Source organism: Plectropomus leopardus, chromosome 5, assembly GCF_026936395.1.
Source record: "Plectropomus leopardus strain MGB_pleo_1.0 chromosome 5, ASM2693639v1, whole genome shotgun sequence".
NCBI classification, from domain to species: domain Eukaryota; kingdom Metazoa; phylum Chordata; class Actinopteri; order Perciformes; family Serranidae; genus Plectropomus; species Plectropomus leopardus.
In genome coordinates this window covers 9,340,242-9,359,866 of record NC_142180.1, presented here as the reverse complement: position 1 = coordinate 9,359,866, position 19,625 = coordinate 9,340,242, and the positions used below count along the sequence as shown (strand labels likewise).

General features: G+C 39.6%; 1 protein-coding gene across 2 annotated transcripts in view; it reads left to right on the top strand.

The window, feature by feature from the left end:
- bcar3 (BCAR3 adaptor protein, NSP family member) overlaps positions 1-19,625 on the top strand; it is a 79,555-nt gene that overhangs the window by 25,603 nt on the left and 34,327 nt on the right. The window contains exons 1-4 of one of the 2 annotated variants that reach the window (XM_042514055.2): positions 1,414-1,614; positions 10,507-10,702; positions 11,392-11,604; positions 19,404-19,446. In XM_042514055.2, coding sequence (XP_042369989.2) covers positions 10,515-10,702; positions 11,392-11,604; positions 19,404-19,446 — 444 coding nt within the window. In that variant the 5' untranslated portion in view covers positions 1,414-1,614; positions 10,507-10,514. Of the gene's footprint in view, positions 1-1,413; positions 1,615-10,506; positions 10,703-11,391; positions 11,605-19,403; positions 19,447-19,625 lie in introns of those variants that run through there. The other variant, XM_088077460.1, reaches the window with a different exon arrangement.

Sequence of the window (19,625 nt, the reverse complement as noted above, 5' to 3'; positions counted from 1 at the left end):
AGTTTTTTTTGTTTAAAGGCATTTCTTGCTTTGTATTTTTTTTGTCTCACTCTAATTTTTTTTTGGGGGGGGGGGTCATTTAGGTCATTTTTCTTGTACTTTTCACGGATTTCTTGCTAACTGCTTATGGGTCATTTCTTTTTTTGTTGCTCATGACCCTCTTCCCATGTTTTTGAATAAAATAAAGCCAACTTACCCAGGTCTCAAAAGGTTAAATAACTAATTTGACTGTATTTTCATCTTTGCTGAGCAAGTTTTGTGTTAAAGGAAATAGAAGCCTATGTCATGTAGACACCTGTCCTAAATAACAGCCTGTTGAGTTCAGTGATTAAAAACAAATAATAGCCTAGGATATTAATTGAAGTTTTACGGTATCTAAAACTAAAAAGTGACAAATACAATTTAACAAAACCAACATCTTCCCTGATCACCACAAGGACTGTTATGGCCCTCATGGACTTCAGGTGTTTTCTCAATCTTAACAACTGTAGTGTGAATAGCTCAAGATCAAAACACAGCATCTGTGTGTATGTGTGTTTCCGTGTGTGTGTGTGTGTGTGTGTGTGTGTGTGTGTGTGTGTGTGTGTGTGTGTGTGTGTGTGTGAGCCCAATGCGGGCCATCTGATCATCTTGGCTTTCATAGCGGCAGGATGGGCTCCTTGTATTGTCTGAAAGGAAACGCACACACACACAGAAATGCGCACACACATGCACGTGTCTGGGTGTTATCAACTCTAGACAATACAGAGGAACAGGAGGACAAAGACAGGAGAGAGTGTTGTCCTTAGGGCCAGTCAGCACACATACATGCACACACACACACACACACACACACACACACACACAAACACACTCAACGTGACCTCATACCTGATGTAATGACACAAGTAGAGCTCTTCTACTTGTTTCATCTGCTTCACAAGATGAAATTTAATATGTTTTTTCCCAGCATTTGAAAGCTCCAAGTGGATGACGCTGAGCTGATTTATGTGTCAGCCAAAAGTGAGTCAAGTAGTAAAGTCTTGAGTGCACCTCAAATACATCGCAAGCATGCAAAGATCACATTTTTTTTCCCTTTTCCGTCCCCTCTCTGCAAATAGCAACATTAGGTCACATCTAAATCTTCTTCAAGCACCGGGCCAGTTGGTGGTGTTGGTGTAAGAGGTCCTAAACAAAAAGACTTGGAGCATGAAATATGAGGCTGTGCAGGGAACACAGAGGAGGAGGAGGAGGAGGAGGAGGAGGAGGGAGGTGGAAGTGGAGGAGAGGGGGAGAGTTTTGTTGAGGAGCTGAGGGGGCAAGAGACAAATCAGCTAAAAAAGAAAGAAAGAAAACTCCTCCCAAACACAGTAGAGCTAGAGGAGGGGCTGAGGGGGGTGCTCGCAAATCACTCCCCAGAGAGAGAAAGAGGAGGGCAGGGCTTGAGATTGTGCAGCGCTGCTTGTTGTTGCCTGTCTGAAGGAGCGTGAGTATATAGTGTTACAGCCGGTCAGATACTCAGTCATTCAAGCAAGCTATGAACGGGAATACTTTTTTTTTTTATATAGAAGTGTGTTAAACTAAAAGATTAATAAGAGCAAAGATCTGGAAAAGGAGAAGAGGTCACACTGACAGGTAGGAATACAAATCTGTGTTTATGTGAGCGTGCATCCACATACAGTAGGTGTGTGGAGGAATGTGTGTGTGTGTAGACAGTTATCTTGATGTTTATCTTCTCCGCTGGATGCATTATAATTTCTTTTTTTCACACTTCATCATTAAACTAAAAGTTAAAAATAGAAAACTCTATTTATTCTCTTTCTGCGGCTGCTGTATATTTCACCTCCTCATCCCTCAGCTCTCTCCATCCCTCTCCGGTTGATTTGTTTACAGCTCACAAGTGAGTTAGATTTGCTCAGGGACCTTTTTTTGAGCAATAAGTTGCCTTCCCATGGCGCTGGGTGTAACTGTGGTTGCTGGGATTGGTGGTGCTAACTGTGGAAACCCCAGCAGGAAATAATTACATGAAATATGACAGATAAGATGGAGATCTTTCATCAAGGCTTTTTCTTGTTTACTTTGGTTTTGAGCGTGTTTAAAATTGCATGTTTAAGGTTTTGGGTTTACGACATAGAAGTTTATTTTCCTCTAAGTCAAACTACATTGATGTGATAAATTATAGGTTTTGACACCACTGCAGTGTTGTCAGTATTTATTGTAGCATTTGATTACAGATTTGTGGCTCTTAGCTAACCACTCTTAACTGTGTTACTTAGTATCACTTTGACAGGTTGAACGCCTGCTGCTCAGATTCAAACTCTGACCCTTCAGTTATGAGAACAAGTCTTTAAACGGCAAGCCACCCCCGAGATGATGACAGAGGCAGACATATGTGTGCATCTGTTTGTGTGTGTGGAGAGTTGATGTTTTGTAAATGCACACATGTAGCAGGTTGTTTCAGACATTAGTCAGTGTCGGGTGTGAACCCTGTCGTGCTGCTGAAAGAGCCAATGAGATTCAACCTTTCATTAATGCTGAAATGTGTCTGTGCCAGATGTACAGAGCTCAGCTTTAACTTTGTGATGGTCGTGCACTGGCAGTGGCAGCGTATGTGTGTGTGTGTGTGTGTGTGTGTGTGTGTGTGTGTGTATGTGTGTGTGTGTGCACGTGTGTGTGTGTGTGTGTGTGTATGTGTGGTATTGTGTTACTGGTCCCAGTGGGATAATGTGGTTGGTATTCCAACCACCCGTCAACACTGTGTGACTTCACAAAACCTGACTGACTGACTGACTGACTGACTGCAGAGGTTAAGAGTAAAAATGTAAATATTATTTTCAAAGCCTTTTCATTTTTGGATACTTGTGTTTAACTTGAATACCAGTTTATGCAAATTTAAACTACCATTTATAATAAATAAATAAATAGATAGATAAATAGTGTATAAATAAATTGTACTTCTCACTTCAGTCTTTACTTGATGCCAATGATACCAATTAATTTGCAGAAAGAATATTTACATATATAAAACACACGATAAGCCCGTAGAATAAGATGTATATTAAACCATTAAGCAGTATACTGAATCAAGTAATGGGACTTTTGAGGCACCAGCTGCAACGTCATCAACATCAATAATGTACCAAGACATTAGTGCATGTACTTTTGGTACTCAGAGCTGAAATCTGCTATTTGTTTTTGTTAGGGAAACAGTAAATTTTTTAAACGCATGGGAGATGCACTCATCTGCTTTGTCATCACACTTGGTTAAGAAGATTTAAATCAGTCTCATGGATAGCTTAGATTGGCTTGGTATAAAGAAGAAATAAATGGCTTGGCTTTGGCCAAAAATAAAATATAATGGCCAGCACCTCTTAAATAATCTTATTAACTATTTCTATCAAGAAATAAGATGCAAACATAACAATTCCTGGTGTTCCCTGCCTGGCCATTAACTTCCTGGAGTCTTGTTGTCAACCAACTGCTGCTGGCCATAGCAAAAGAGTGATGTTGATCTTTTCATCTGACTCTCTGCATTAAAGCTAATAAGCACTCATCCCCAAAACACAGACTTTTCCTTTGAAGACATTGTATTTTTTTTCATCTGCATGATGGAGTGTTGTTAAGTTAAGGCTGGCACACTTAAACATGATTGACTGTCTTGCGGGTAACATAAACACAAATTAGTATCTATGTCATCACATGCCAATTTAGCGTATAATTGTATAACTTAAGCAATTGCTTGGTTGGTCAAGGACATTTGAAATTGTAGCTATAAAGCTGTTGCACACAAAAGACCAGCTGAGCTGAAACCACAGGCACAACTCAGCCATCTTTGATTTAGTTGGAGCGTCATTTCAACCCCTTAAAGTTGTAGATTTAGAATAATTAAGATAAAAGGTTTTAATGCAGGACTTTTACTTCTGATGGATGATATGTTTTTTTAAAGAATTGTTTGACTCAATCAAGGAACTGAATGTTTCTTCCAACACTGACTGACTCAGCTGACTGCTTCTCTGTGTGAGTGACTGACTGGCTCAAAGTGTGGTGATCAGTGACTGTGCATAGATGACACATTTTTTTCTCAAACTGTCTATTTCTTTTAGCGTAGACCTATAAAATGAGCACACACACTGAGAGTAAATGGGATATGTCTGAGAGAGTTACACAAGTATTAAATGGTAGCTACTGATGTGGGATTTAATAAAAGCCTCATTAATATGTTGCTTGCATACTTCACACACTCGCGCGTGCACAAACACACACACTGGAGGGCCCACGCACTGAAGAGCGCAGTAGGACACCTCTCTCTCTGCCTCTAACAAAGGCTGGCTCTAAACAGCGGTCATGTGACAGTTTTTCCCATTGTTCACTTCTGGCCAGGGGTGGTTTTGCTAATGCACTGGTGTGTGCTCGTGTGTGTGTGTGCGTGTGTGTGTGTGTGTGTGTGTGTGTGTGTGTGTGTGTGTGTCTGTGTGTGTCTGTGTGTGCGTGCCATAGCAGGAAGACACTTTAAGTCCACTAGAGGAAACCCCCAATTCCCAAACATGTTGATGTTCGTGTTGTGCTCTCCATTGTGTGCATGTTTAATTAGAGACCAGCGGTGCAAAATGTGACCACTGCTGTTTAAACTACACTTTATTTAAAAATTATATTGTTATGTAGAGTGTTTTATGTGACTTTGGATTCCTTTTTTTCCAAGCATTCCCAGTAGTCCATGATATTAGTGTCTTAAAGTGGACCTGTTGAACCACATAAAGCACCAGTGGTGGTCTCCAGACACCCAGTTAAAACCACGGCTTCAGTGGATTAACAACAAAGCTTTCTGACTCGTGTACGGTTAGATATGCGGGAAGAGAGCTTACCATCAAAACGTTAAATTCAATCAAACTGAATTTATTAGCAAAGTTAAGTCCTTACGTGGAACAGAATTACAGAAAGAATGAGGATGATAGTTAAAAAGAGGAAAGGAAGTGAGAGAGATAGTTGTTTTATTGCCAGTGATCCTTAATAATGAGCTGCCCGCCGTCTAAATGTTTATACTGCCATTTCCTCTTCCTGTTAATCTTTGCTTGTTTCCCACCCAAGGTTTCGTGTGTGTGTTTGTGTGTGTGCTGGCGTTTCCAACCCAAGGCCATCACTAGTGTTGGTGACAAAATAAACCTCACTTCAGAGTATTTTGTCTTTTGTACCATGGTCAAGGAGGATACTTATGTTTGATCCCCAGGTGTCCAATAAAATGCAAGAGAAGAGTGTTTTCCCAGTTTCCAAAATCAAGTCTGGTTACAGACTTCTCATTTTCTGTCCACTAGAACTCATTCAATCTGCTGATAATGGCTCATTGCAGACATAGAGGTATTGCTGTCTCTGTGGTTGGTCTTTCGTCCACATTTCCAACTAGAGCGTTGTAAGCAGGAGAATAGAAGATGACGTTTTTATTTGCCAGGGCCAGAAAATGATGACAGAAAGATTGTCACAAATATTGGCAACAATTGTCAATTACATTGGACAGCTGCAGTACGCAAGTTTTTGTAGATTTACAAAAATTCAGAAAACAAAAACAGATAACAGCACATTTCTTTGATCGTCATGTTCCCAACGTTTGCAGTTGATACATCAGTTACTATTTGTGGTTTAATTGCAACAAACAATTGGACACAAACTAAAATTGGTTGAAATAAACACAATGTCAGGCTGAATAGTAAAATAATATTAAAATGGCAAACACAGGAGTGTCTGTTGAATAATTGAACAGGAGGGTTATGTTTTTGGCATCAGCTTTTAGGTAGTTCAAGTTTGTTTCTGGGGACATTTGGTTGCTATTTCTGTCCATTTGGATTGAAATACTACAATGCCCATGAGCCCCATTTGGTGTTTCTATGGAGAGGAAGCCAGACAGAGGTGCAAATAGCAAATTACATTTGCTTTCTCATTGAAATTGGGAACAAAAAAAACTGGAGTTGCTAAATTCATCTGAAATTGAAACAGAAGCTGAAAATAAAAGACTTTGATCACTTAATTTTTAATGTTATGTGATATTAATCTCTCAGGTCCGAATTAGCTCTACAGGCAACAGAATTTTAAGATCTGCGATTTGATCTCTTACCTTTCACTTGTCTTGTGTTTTGTACTCACAGACTTTTACAATTTGACTTAAAAGAGCTCAAGCCAATCCATATCTTAAAAGTGACTCTTTTAGAAGACAAAGAATATGGTCTATACAGGAAATGAAACGTGTCTTTTACTTATGTAACCCTGGATTCCATAAAAAAATCAGGCAAAAAAAAAAAAAAAATCCAACCACAACCCTATATCACAGTATCTCAAACATGTAATTCCAGTCAGAACTTCAACTGCTACTAGATCTTTATTTCGAATGTGCCAAATAAAATGGAAGAATGACAATTAAATATTAAAATCAGTAAGAAAACAACACCAGAATGGCCATTTAACAAATTCAGTAAACAACATAAGTATTTCATGTCTGAAAAGGGTTGCACAAAGGTGTTTTTTTAGGATGAAGATTGGATTTGTGTTTGTTTTATATGTATTTCCCACGCTTTCATACATCAGAGTATAAAGGAACAGTTTAGGTTGTATAACAAAGTCTGATTTAGAAGATCTTTGACTTCATATAATATTACAATTGACTTTGATATTGCTTTTTATATAGAACAGAAACTGATCCTGGACTAAACAGGAGAAATTAAAGAGCTGAAAAGACTACATGGCTAAAAGAGAAAGAGATAGCCCTGTTGGAGGGTCCATAGCAACTTAATCATGCTTCACGCCAGGTTGAACTTACTGTAGACATTAACCTAAAGATGTGGCTTTAAACTAAGTTTTTTTAAAAAATCCTTTTTTTTTAAATGATGGACTTGGTGTTGGAATTGTTAGTGCTTCTTATTTATGTGTGTGTGTGTGTGTGTGTGTGTGTGTGTGTGTGTGTGTGTGTGTGTGTGTGTGTGTGTGTGTGTGTGTGTGATGCAGGGTGCTGTAGACAGTGGCTGAACAGCTGTAGGGAGAGGAGAGGAGGATGATGCAGAGAGAGAGAAAGAGCAGGAGAAGAAAAAGTCTATTATTACCAGCAGTGCAAGGACAAAGGACAAAAAGAAGGTGACAAAGTGAGGAAGCCAAAGAAGAGCTGACATCATGATGGACAGACAGAAGGAGGGAGGGGATGTCTGTGTGGAGGAGGGGGGGGGGTGGTTGCAAAGATTGAAAGAGAAAGGAAGAGATGTATGAGTAGAGATGGAGTCAAAAGGACAAAGAATTATTTAAAGAAGGCCAAAAAGTGTGTGGATGGACTAGATGGGTAAGATGGAGAGAGAAGAGGTTAATGGAGAAAGATAGAAGGAGAGTGAGTGAGCTTTTCACACCTTCACTGCATGTGGAAATGACTTCCTTTAGCTCTTAGCATGAATAATTTATTTATAAGATTAATTGACAAAGTATTCATGTGCGTAAGTGCTGTGTGTCTGCGCTTTCCCTCAGTGAGAGTCGGTCCTTTCTCCTCTGCAGGGGAGGGTGTGTGTCTGGCAGATGGTCAGGGCCACACACACAAATACACATTAACACACACACACAGAGCTGACCATCCCTGAGGGTCTTATAATAGGTCCTCCTCCTAGTCGTTCTGCCCCTCACAGGAATCCACACTCTGACCCAGCATGCCTTAGCAGGACTTTTACAGTGTGTTTGTGTGTGTGGGAGTGTGTGTATAAACGGAGGAAAATTTTGAGCTGGCCAGCTGTTCCTTCCCTTAAAACTGAATTAGCATTTTTATTGATATTCATCATCATGATCCAGTGACCCCCTGCTAACTTTGGATTTAGTTCCATTTTATATTGAATACCAGGTTTCCTACATTTGCTTAGCTCCAAGGCTCTTTTTGATATTGTCATTAATAGTGCACATTTTTTTAAAAATAATTTTTAAATTTTTTTCCCTAATATTACATTATTTATATTTCATTGGAAGAAAAAAAGGCATATAAATCACAGACAACCCAAATTTTTTTCATGCCCCCCCAAAAAAAAGAACCTAACAAATACAACAAAAGACCAGAAGTAGAAGCAATAATGGAAATCACAATGATGGAAACAATCATGGCAAAACTTAAGGGGTGCAGTGACACCAAAATTACCAGTACATTACACACATAAGAAAAGAAAATAATGAATAAATATATTTTGATAAAAATTACTTCAAAAAGAAAGCAAACAAATTGGGAAGAAAATGTAAAAACAATAAAATAAAAAACAAACAAACAAAAAAGTCCTGAAAACAGAGGGAATCTATCTTATTTAATAGTAAGCAAGAAAACCAAACAAAAATAACTCTCACTATGTTAGAATATTTCTATAAATTCTGTATGTATTTGTCATTGTGCATATTCTTATCGTAGCTTTTTTTCTGCACAAAGTAACACTGAAGTCAGTTCAGGTTCATAGTGTCTTTAGTTAAATTAGTTGTTTACACTCCACATTCTGGTACAAGGAACCGTTAGGCTGAGATCCAGGTCCAGCCCTCAGGATGCTTCCGGCCACCTTTTTTTTCACTATTATTTCCTGGTAGCTCATACCTTGGGCAATCACAAGTGATAACAAGTACACCAACTCTGGGCTGTTTGGTCTTAGCGGCCCTAAACCTCTTTTTTTGGGGACATGCTTCTGGCTAAATGATATAAATGCAAATATTAGTCGCATAAATACTTGTACAAGTATGAAATATGATGATCTGCTTGGTTTGACACAGCGCCTCTCGGTCAGGGTTGACTGCTGTGACTGCTACAGTGCCAAACCCCACAGTTTCCTCTGCAGCCTACTTTCTCTGATCATAATCAGGTTGTCCAAATGGAGACACAATAACAAACACCAGCATAGTTGTTGGGGTCAGATTCTTGGGTTTGATCAGATTAGAAGCAGGGCGGGTTTGTGGAATCTCGTACCATCCAGTCTACCAACACGTCTGTCAGCTGATGGTATTTTAGTTTGTACAGTGTGACTAAGGGCTGCACGGTGAGTGATTCGGAGCAGATGATACTGTAGCGTGCTGACGAGTCATCATCACATGGCAGGGGAATTTATCAAGAACCTGTCCAATGTTTCCATCACTGCCAACCTACAGTATCTCTCTTGTCCATCTCTGTGGACAGTAATAATATCTGCTTGTCTGTCTGTCTCCACGGGGAAAACAAAAGTTGTGTGCAGTCAGTGCTGCTTTTTCTTTAGACTTTTTGAAAAGTCTGGAGTATAGAAGCTGGTTTTATGTGCCCTGCTGGAATATAAAGAATTTGAAGCATGCCCTGATGGTATGACATTCGGGGTTTGTTGATAAAAATACCAACTGAGGCAGAAGGTCAGACCTCTGTTCTCTTCTCACGTCCACCAATAGGAAGCTGAAGTCTGGTGAAATTCTTATTGGCTTTGAGCCCAGCACCAAGTAAAAACAGACAAGGGGAAAATCTCTGGATGGCACGATACATTTGTTTAGCCCAGCCATGAAAGGTTGACTAGTTACCCCTCTCGTAGAGTGTAATATTGTCTCCTGAGGAGGAGGTATAGGTAACAGTTATAAGGCTTGGACAGTATGTAATATTTCATACCTTCCCTGGAATTTCATCAGGGTATACCGTATATGATGTTATAAGGGTGCTTAATAAACTCATCATAAAATACACTTCATTCAAACTCGACAGAAACAAAATAAAACTGAGTGAGTCTGGTTGTGTACTAAAATTAATGAGTTTGATAGAAAGAGGATCGCCAGTATTTATGATGGTATTGAAAAACATACTTTCAGGATTTTTAAAAACCCTGGTCTAAAATAACCCTGCCCAAGCCTAACAGATATATAATTGTTGTTTGTCATGCTGTTTTCTTGATATTTTTCTAGAATTTATGGAGTGTTGTTGGAAATATCTGTGGTCTAGTTTTCAACACATCTCATTATCAAATCAGATGTTTAAATTTTGAACAGTACAGCAGTGGTGCAGTTCTTTTGATTTTATGTTTGCATAAAAGCATAGTTAGAATTGCATCACTTAGCTGACCATACTGGTGTAACGTTATATAATCGGACGCTTTATTTCCCTCCAGGCAGCATGTTGGTGTATACTATGTATGCTTGATGATGTGAAAGGGTGTGTGAGACATGCTAGTGTAATGGTGGTGATGGGGACACCTGTTCAGTTGGATCATATATCAAAATACATCATGTCAGTGAGCAGGTCTATATCCCTGTGTGTTTTGTGTATTGTCCCTATTATATATACTATATTACAGAGTATTACACCTCACCCCTCATTCTTGTGTTGCTATGCTTACATAACTGTTTTCCCATGGCTTATGTATAGTAAGGATGCTAGGTTATATCATACCCTGTGAAGTTCTTCTTTAATCTATCACCTTAATAAAGTTATTATAATATATATATATAAGACTGAAATCAGCTCTTTAATTCCAAAGATTTAAAGTGTGGTTTAAAGAAGTCCTCTCTTTTTTTTTTTGCATTTCTTTGTTTTTCCAGAGTTGAGGATGATGGCAGAGGGGCGTTTTGCCAGTCTGCCTCGGTCCCTCCATGCACACCACACCCTGGGAGGAAGCAATGCACACCCTGGAGTCCCCTCCACCTCCCTCGGTGTCCCCAGCGGCAGCACCTGCTCTTCTAGGGGGCTCCAGGCCTCCCTCGCCTCCTCCATGGACCTCCTCAGCTCCAAACCCGGGTGAGTGAGGTGACCTGCAGCGGCTCACAGCACAATAAAAACTGGCTTTCATGGAAGATTGTGTCTGATTGATATAATGAAGTGAACAAGCCTATATACTTTACTGGTATTTAGTTCCAGTCGTCTCTGTAAGACTATTCAGTTTTTAAGAAATGTAAGATAGCAATTTAACCAAATACAAGTACAATAGGCAGGTGGTTACAAAACAATTTGGTTCCCAAGGGAGAATAACATCAAATGTAACTCGTTTTTTTTAGGTGTTGCTTCTTTGGTCTGTTATTACAATACATTTTGTGGGGACAAACCCTCAAATTATCATTTAACACCAAGGGAAATCCCAGACTTCTAAAAATATCATATATGTCAGTCTGGAAATGCAAATTATACACACGACATCATGTATTTCTATTTAACGTTGTAGATGCAAACATGGCATCAACATATTTAAGTCTGTGTGCAGTAAGCAGCATCAAAAAGCTTCAATTAAGTGTTTGAACTAGTCGATACAGAGTATAAATATGCTGTCAAAGTGTGGAAAGGATTTAAGATGAGTTTAAAGAGGATAACTCCCATCTGGAAAGGGATTTTTTTTCAAAGTTTAGAGTCTTTTAAAGGTTTAGGCTGTTTTAATTTAATTCAGTACTTCAGTCTAATTTCTCTCCCCCTCCTTGATTTCCCCTCTCCCACAGACTCCCTCTGGGTCAGGGCAGCAGCCTATCAGAGCTGCCCGCTGCTTCCTACCAGCCAATCTCCATTCACGGAACTCTGCCTCGACGCAAGAGAGGAGGTGCCAACCTCACCCATGGCAACTACACCTGGGATCCCAGAGCCAAGCACAAGCAGCATCAACCCATGACCTCACCGTTGGTCCAAAATATCATTGACGACTTTCATGGTTACAGGTAAACACGCATAAATGTGTTAGTGTGGGTCAAGCAAGCTCTCCATGATACAGTTTCTGTCTGTGATTTTGTCCTCAACATTCATGGCAAATGACGGTGTTTATTTCACGGGTTTTCCGTCTGTCCCATTCCTGTGAATGTCATATCTTGACAACACTTTGAGGGAGTTTCTCCAAATTAGGCACAAACATCCACTTTGACTCACCGATGAACTGATCAGATTTTAGTGATCATAGGTGAAAGTTCAAGGTCACTGACATTGCATCTGTCTCATTCTTCTGCAATATCTCACAAACATTTTGAGGAAATTTCTTCCAATCTGGCACAAACATGTACTCCACAATGAACTGACTATATCTGACAAGTCACCTAATTGCAATGCTGGCTCGATTCCAGCCAGGGACTTTTGTTTTTTGTCATCCCATCTTACCCCATGTTTTCTGTCTGCCTCCACTATTTCTATTAACATTTTTTTTAAATCCATGGAAAAAGACTTCTATCTTTTGAAAAGGAGCAGACTACAAACTTACCAAGCCTGAAGGCAGTGAGTAATAATACGAAAAATATTTTGGGGGTAGTTTTTCTTTAATGGCATATTTTACACTGGGGTATTATTTAGGTACGTTTAAGTACCTGAGTCTCGCCATGCTCTGGAAAAAACTTTTTTATTCCAACTGTTCCTCAAAAAGAGTTTGGGATTGGACAGAGAAAAGCGAGTCAATAAAGAGCCCTGAGGGGTGCTCAACTTCAGAGGGAACGCTCACACACACACACACACACACACACACACACACACACACACACACACACACACACACACACACACACACACACACACAAACACACCTCATCCCTCATCATGTCCTCCCGTCTTTCTATCTTTAGTGTAGAGTTACAACAGACAGTATCTGATCTAAGCAGCTTTGTGTGTGTCTGTGGGTGCATGTGTGCGGGTAGCCCCCAGCATTTGGGTTACCTTTGTAGGTCAGGGTGTGGCAGGACAGATCACAGATTACTGTGAGCTCTTTGTCTGCTCTCTCCATCTCTCTGCCTCCACACTGGATACATTTCATACACTGCTGACACACAGCAGGACAATTTGTCCAGGTCAAATTCGACCCATGCAGGTGGCTAAATAATGAACAGCATCTACGTTTTTTTCATTTTTCAGGGAGTTGGTGCAATGAGATATTGTTTCCTTCTACGTCTTACTTTTGAAAGGTCCACAAATTCTGATGAGAGTTCAGTTTCTGTTCCAGTTGGTCCATGAAAGAGGTCATGAAGTTGAAAATGCATGACCATGAAAAGAGACATTTTTCTGAAGCTGAGTGATTTTTGTCAGGTGGATGTTGTCCTTTATTATCAGTTAATGTTAGCTTTACTTCAGGCTGTCTGAATATCAAAGAGCAGCACTTGGTAGTGAATGACATGTTTTGATACATTTCCAAGCAGTATGTTACCTTATGTGTAGTTCTTCCTCTGTTTTGCTCGTATGTGCAAGGCGGTGGCTCTGCCGCTGATGCAATTGTCCATGGACTAGCCACAGAAACACCAGTTCATCACTGTCCATCATGTTTTTTCTTTACGTTTGGTGTTGTGCACCTGGAACGCTTGGAAGTCAGAAGTCTGAAATGTCAAATGGGAAATTCTGACCTCCAACTCTGAATGGACCACAGCATCATATACGTTTTGTTGCGGCCCAACGCTGAGAAATTCAAACAATACCTTTTTTAAGTAAAAAGTTCTGCACCTGAAAATGCTCATATAGTAATTTCACAAGGTATGTCTTCATTTACATACAAATGCTGAGACTAATAATTAGATGGTGACATCTCAGCCCATCTCAAATGTTTTCTCGCAGATTAAGTAGGGATTTTCTAAGAAATTACAAGCACTTCCAAAGAAATGAGCATATAAATAGTCTGCACATCATGATTTAGTAAATAATGAAAATACAACATTTTAAGTGTTAAATATACACTCCCTAATGTTGCTAAAGCCATCAGTAGTGTCGCAAAATTCCAAGCTTTCCTCCTAACTCACGGCTGTTGTTTTGAAGCTCCACAAAGTTCACAGTTTGAGCTTCTATAAAAAGATAAGGGAGTGAATATCTCGAAGGTATGTAACCGCTGGCCACTCGGTCTTGACTTTCCATTGCTCATGCTGTCAGCTGACCTATGACCCCTGACCTTATGTTGCACTGGCTTTCGATTGGTCAGTTTGCCTCTGCGTTGACCTCTGTGGGCAGCTCAGCAGACCACCAGGAGAGGAAGAGGGGGAGAGCAGAAAGAAGCAGAGCAAAGAGGGATGAGGGGGGTGGAGAAGAGAGAGATAGTGACAGACTGTTGACATATGTGACTTTTCCTTTCATCAACATAAATAAGATGAAGTTAAAATCATTCTGAATTCCCCATTTATCTGTTCAATATGTTCAAATACATCTTTATTTTAGACCAAATCAGACAGAGTAATTAGTTTTGCTCTTTATCTTCTTTCAAACTGCAAAAGATTGATATGTTAATTAAAAATTCTAACATATTCATGCCTGATGAGTTATTACCCTGGTAACACCCCTGACAAACTGAAGGAGCAAAACAGCAGGTTGCTTTAATGCTGCAAATAAAAAGGAGTATGGGATATAAAGAGGTTTGGGATCAACAGACTCACCCGTAGATATTCAAAAAGGCACACTGTGAGCACACATTTCTATTTGCGCTGCAGTAAAACACTTTGAAAATGTCAAGGAGATAAGCACTGGAAAGATGTCTTTGTCTAGCATTGGAAACCTGTAATGGAAAGTGCTTGTTAATGATATTAGATTTGTCCTCAACTGGAAACCAAGCAACCAAAAAGCCACTTTTTAACTACACAAAAAAACACCTGCCAACATCTGGCTTTTTATTGTAATGGGAAAGTTTACAATTGGCATTCACACCCAGGTCAAATGTCCGATCAGCTGTGATGGAAACACAGCACTCGGGTGAGCACTGCAATGATGCACTGACACAAAATACCACCTGTCTGTTCCAATTTTGAAAGAGAGACCAAATAGGTAAGAGATATAAAAAATAAGTAATCACTGTGGTATTTTCACAGGCCTCTATGCTGCTTTCTATTGTTGATTAATCTGCTTTCTGGACATGTCATCCGTGACAGCAAATGTGACACACCAAAAACACACACACAGAAAGGCACGCTTGTGTGCTGTAGTACTGTGTACACAGCTCTGCTTTCTTGGCCATGGCAAAAGAGTCTATTGCCTATTTTTAGTAAGAAGCAAGTCACTTAAGGCCTAACTCACTTGATTTAGAGCATGCTGCTGTTGGAGACTATTTTCCAACAATGCAATACAAATGACAGACGAGGAGCCATTCACACGTGTGCTGAGTTTCAAAATACATGTTAATCATTTGTATATTATACAGTTTTTCCAGTTGGTATACAAAAATGTACTTTATCATATCAATCAAACTAAGCCTTTGGACAGTCACTTCCAATTATACTTCAAAAACAGTCAGTAAAGTATTCAGAAGTAACAGATTTAATAACCTTTTTTTGTTTGCTCATGTGTTCCTGGAGCTTTTTCACAAGTTGTTGTAATTTGGTATCTTCAAGCACATCCTTCAATTGTTTTTTGAGAATTCATACTGACTTTTTGAGTATTTTTTGTCACTTTTCCAATATAGACAGTACACCCCACATACTCAGAACCATATGTTGTCGACTATGCATTTAGTATGAAATTGGGACAGGACCAAAGTGGTGAGACAGCTCTTGGAACAACATAAAAAAACAGAACAACCAACCAAAGATCTAAATGTACTTTCTGCCTTACATAATGTCCTCTAAGTACTGTACATTCAGCGCTGTACATTCAATTCTTGATCATTTCATTCATTCATCATTTTATCTGTTGCATACGCACTGCTGAAACAAGATACTATGATGATTAATGTATATGTAGGGTAGTTTATGACATGGATTGGAATTAGCTAATAACAGCAGATACTGAGTCTGTGGGTCATTTTGTTATGAAATCACACTGACCTCTGTAGGCTGCCTGCAGACCCTGCATGTTGCTCTTAAACTCTTTCCATTGCTCCTGCTGTCTGTCTCTTACCCTCTCCCACACACACAAATATGGTGCAGTCACTCTCAAAAGCCAGTTGTGGCCATGCTGAGTATTGTGTGGTGAAGCGCAAAGAACAACAGTAGCCAGAAAAAGACTGTGGCGAGTGCTGCCTACTTCTGCCCTCTCTACTCTCGTTTTTTTCTTCCCTCTCACTCGCTTCCACTCGTTCTGTCCTCATGGCTTTGCCTCTGTGTGTGTTGCAGGTCAGTTTTGTGGTCGTAGAAGCAGAAAAATCCAGTGTCTGATGCTGTTTCAGCAAAATGGACAGAAAAGGATGGAGTTGGCTGTGGTCAGCCTATGTAGTCTGGAATGCCCGATCATCTCTGCTTTGTTTCAGTTCTTTTAGTGCTTTAGTCCGTCTTACAAAATGTTATCAATAAAGAATAACATTTTTTAAAAAACCTCCACGAAGATGCATTCTGGAGACACTGTCCCTCACCTGTCGACCTGGGATCAACCCACTGAATCTCCATTAGCTCCAGGGCTGCCTCTCTGTTTGTGAGCCTGACCTTTGACCTCCCTGAGTAGAAGAGGGAATTTCCCTGAGTCGTAGCACATTTAACTACAACAGCGTTTATATGGGTGTTGTCTGGTATGCTGTGATTCTCATAGCACCCACCTCAGACTAGAGAGCCAGGGCAGGGTAACGAGGGCCAGGTGGTTGTTGTGGTGAAGGTTCGGGGCCAATCAGAGGACCAGCGAACCGCTGAGTCCAACGAAGCAACACATACAACTAAAGCAAGTGGTCAAATTTAATGTCTGATTTTAGTTTAGTTTTGAGAAAACAAAAACTTCCTGCATTCTTCTTCCTTATTCTCTTCCTCTTCATTATCTGCATCCTTCACCCACACAGTGGTAAACATCAAGAAGCTACACTATCATCACCAGTAACTTTTTATAAAGGTTAAAGTCAGAATTATTTGTTATGCATCAATATATGTTGTATTTTCATCCGAATACCTCATTATTAAATATGTAGTCTCTTATATGTGAGCGACTTACAGGTCCAGTGTGTAGGAGGTGTGGGGATGTATTGTCAGCAGTGTAATATGATATAATAAGTGTGTGGTGTTAAGTTCATAATTACATGAAAATAAGAATAATCTTCTATCCGCTACCTTAAAACGAGCCAATTATATCTGCTTGGGTAGTGGGTCCTCCCCACAAAGTCTACAATATTGCACCGCCATGTTTCTACAGTAACCCAGAACGGACAAAGCGAACACTGGCTCAAGATAGGGCCATTTTTGCATCAGCCTCTGCAGCTATTTATTTATGTATGTATGTATGTATGTATGTATTTATTTATTCATTTGTGTGTTTGTTTATTTTAAAACTACTTTATTCAGAGTTTTTACCAGTTTAAAAACCTGTGTCTGTTTGTTTTCGGAGAAGAAGTGACCTCTGTATATTCAGCACTAGCAACCACTAAATCCCCTGAATCTTAACACACTGGAACTTTAAATAATACAAGTTGCATGAAACAACGATGGAAAATTATGACTTGTGATTTTGTAAAATATTCTATGGACTAAATGTTCGAAAAAATAAAGTAGTGTAATGAGTAGTACAGTAGTATATATCTTCTTAGAGCAGAATAAAGAAAATTGCTCATTGTAATGTATGAATTCTTCAGAGAGAAAACTTGTTCATGGAGTAGAGAGGGTCTGGTGAGCATTCTCAACACAAACTGTCACAGAAACAAACAATATTCAGTAAGAAAGGAAAAAATACCAAGACTTGAAGATCAGCATTTTTACTTCTGGCACCTTCAGACAGTTGTTCAGCCAGCATGAACTGATGTGCCCTCTGTCGTGAGGACAGCCCTGTGTGGATTTGTGTTGACACACTGTGTGTGGTGTCAGGATGTCTTGGATTAGGAATGTTTAGACCTGAACAGGATCTGTTGCCATACACTGAGCTCCCTCGGCTCTGCAAAGTGAAATCTGCAGGAGATCCCGAGGGCGACGTCGAGGCCTCTGAGCCACTCTACCTTCTCTGAATAATGACTATACATTGTTGTGAATGGAGGCTTCTGTTTAGTTACATAACTAAATCCCACTCATTATTTGGAGCCATATTAAACTGAGAGGGCTTAGAGCTAAACATATTTGGTTTGGTAAGTAATGGACTGTGCTAATATTCCCGTGGGAACACCAGTGTGGGCTTAAGGGCTTTAAACTACCAACCTTGCTAACGTAGTGGGGATTTGAGCTAATTACCCCTCTTACTGAGCCCCTGACTATAAGCCTCCTGTAGAGAGAGACTCTGAGCTACATTCATGCACTCAAGTACCAATGTTCAAGGCAAAGATAATGGAAATAATTTGGTATGCATGAGTCATGGAGTATACTGTTGCTCAAAAGAAACAAAATGCCAAAATGCAGTGCGTAAAAATGTTTCCTGTGAATTTTGGCCTTGGGATAAAAATTTCGAGGAAAAGTTAATGTAATGATGAGCTATGAGGAGTCAAGGAAACAAATGCCAAATGTTAAACTGCTGTATATTTAAGTTGTTTTTGGATTAATCCTTTAACACCTGGATCAATATCAGCTTTTTTGTGCTGCATTCAGATGCCTTTCCGTAGCATTTAAACTTTTAAAAACCTGAGAAAACAGGGTTTTTTTTCTTTCAAATAATGACAAGAAATGCCCTGCAAACTGCAAAACATTAACAAAGGTAACAATGATGATCTGAAAATGAGCTTCAGGGGGATTATTATATATTTTTAAAAATTACATATTTTTTATTATGCTACTGAACATATATATATACACACACACACACACACACACATATATATATATAGGCCCTTTTTTGAGCTCTTTTACTTGTTTGTTTTATTTGTTTTTTACCTTTGTTTTCTTCTCTTTTTTTGTTTATTTTAAGGTAAATTTCTTGTAACTTCTTTATAATTTTTTGCTCATTTTTGGGCCATTTCTTGTTAAGTTGCTCATCGCCCTCCAATGATTTTGAGAAAAAAAAAAAAAAAAAAAGCCAATTTGCTTGGGTTTCAAAGGGTTAATGAAGGAATCAAAGAAAATGCCAAAAGAGGGGGGTAAAGTGCAGCTGTTTGTATATGTGCGCTCTAACCTCTCTGTGAATTTGTCAGTGGACTCCGAAGGGTAGGCGTGTGGCTGCGATGTGTGTTTCGGTGGGGGAGGAGAGAGGGAGAGAGAGAGAGAGGCCAAGTCAGGAGTGAACATGTTTACCACTGACTGAGAGACAGAGGGTGAGAGACAGACAGCGAGTGGGACAGTGAAAGAGCGAGACTCAGATTGAAATCACTTCAGTGTGGCATTTAGTTTCACTCAACTTCTTTCTTTAAGAAAAAAAAAACTTTAGGACAGCATTGCCATTTCATTAGTGCAGCTGTACCTGCGTGGTCTAACATATGGCTTTCATATGGACACTTATTTGGACCAGTGACATATATTTGGACTTTTAGCGACACACCTCCACTGAGCTGCTATCATCTAGAAGAGCTGAGCAGTGTTTGACTGTAAAGAAGCAGCATCAGCACCACTCAGGGACCCACCTGGACTAAACGCAACCAGCTCAGCAGTCTATTTTAGGGAGGAGCCGAAGATCGGCACCCAGCAGTTTTGGGTCCAGTAGCAAAGATGTGTTCACTGAATAGGACCATGTCTTTGTCTGTGTTCCCCAGGGAGCCTGCTGCCGGCCTGGATGCCACGGTGGACTACGTTAAGGTAGGAACAACAAGTGTGCTTGTTTGTTGTTTAAAGATTACAGACAAAACTGCTACAGCTGCTACTATTATGGCCATAATAACTGCAATTTAGACCTGGAGAGTGGTGTTTTGAAATCCATTTTTTTTATTAATTTATTCTTTTCATTAGAAACTTGGAAACTGTTGGAGATATTTGGC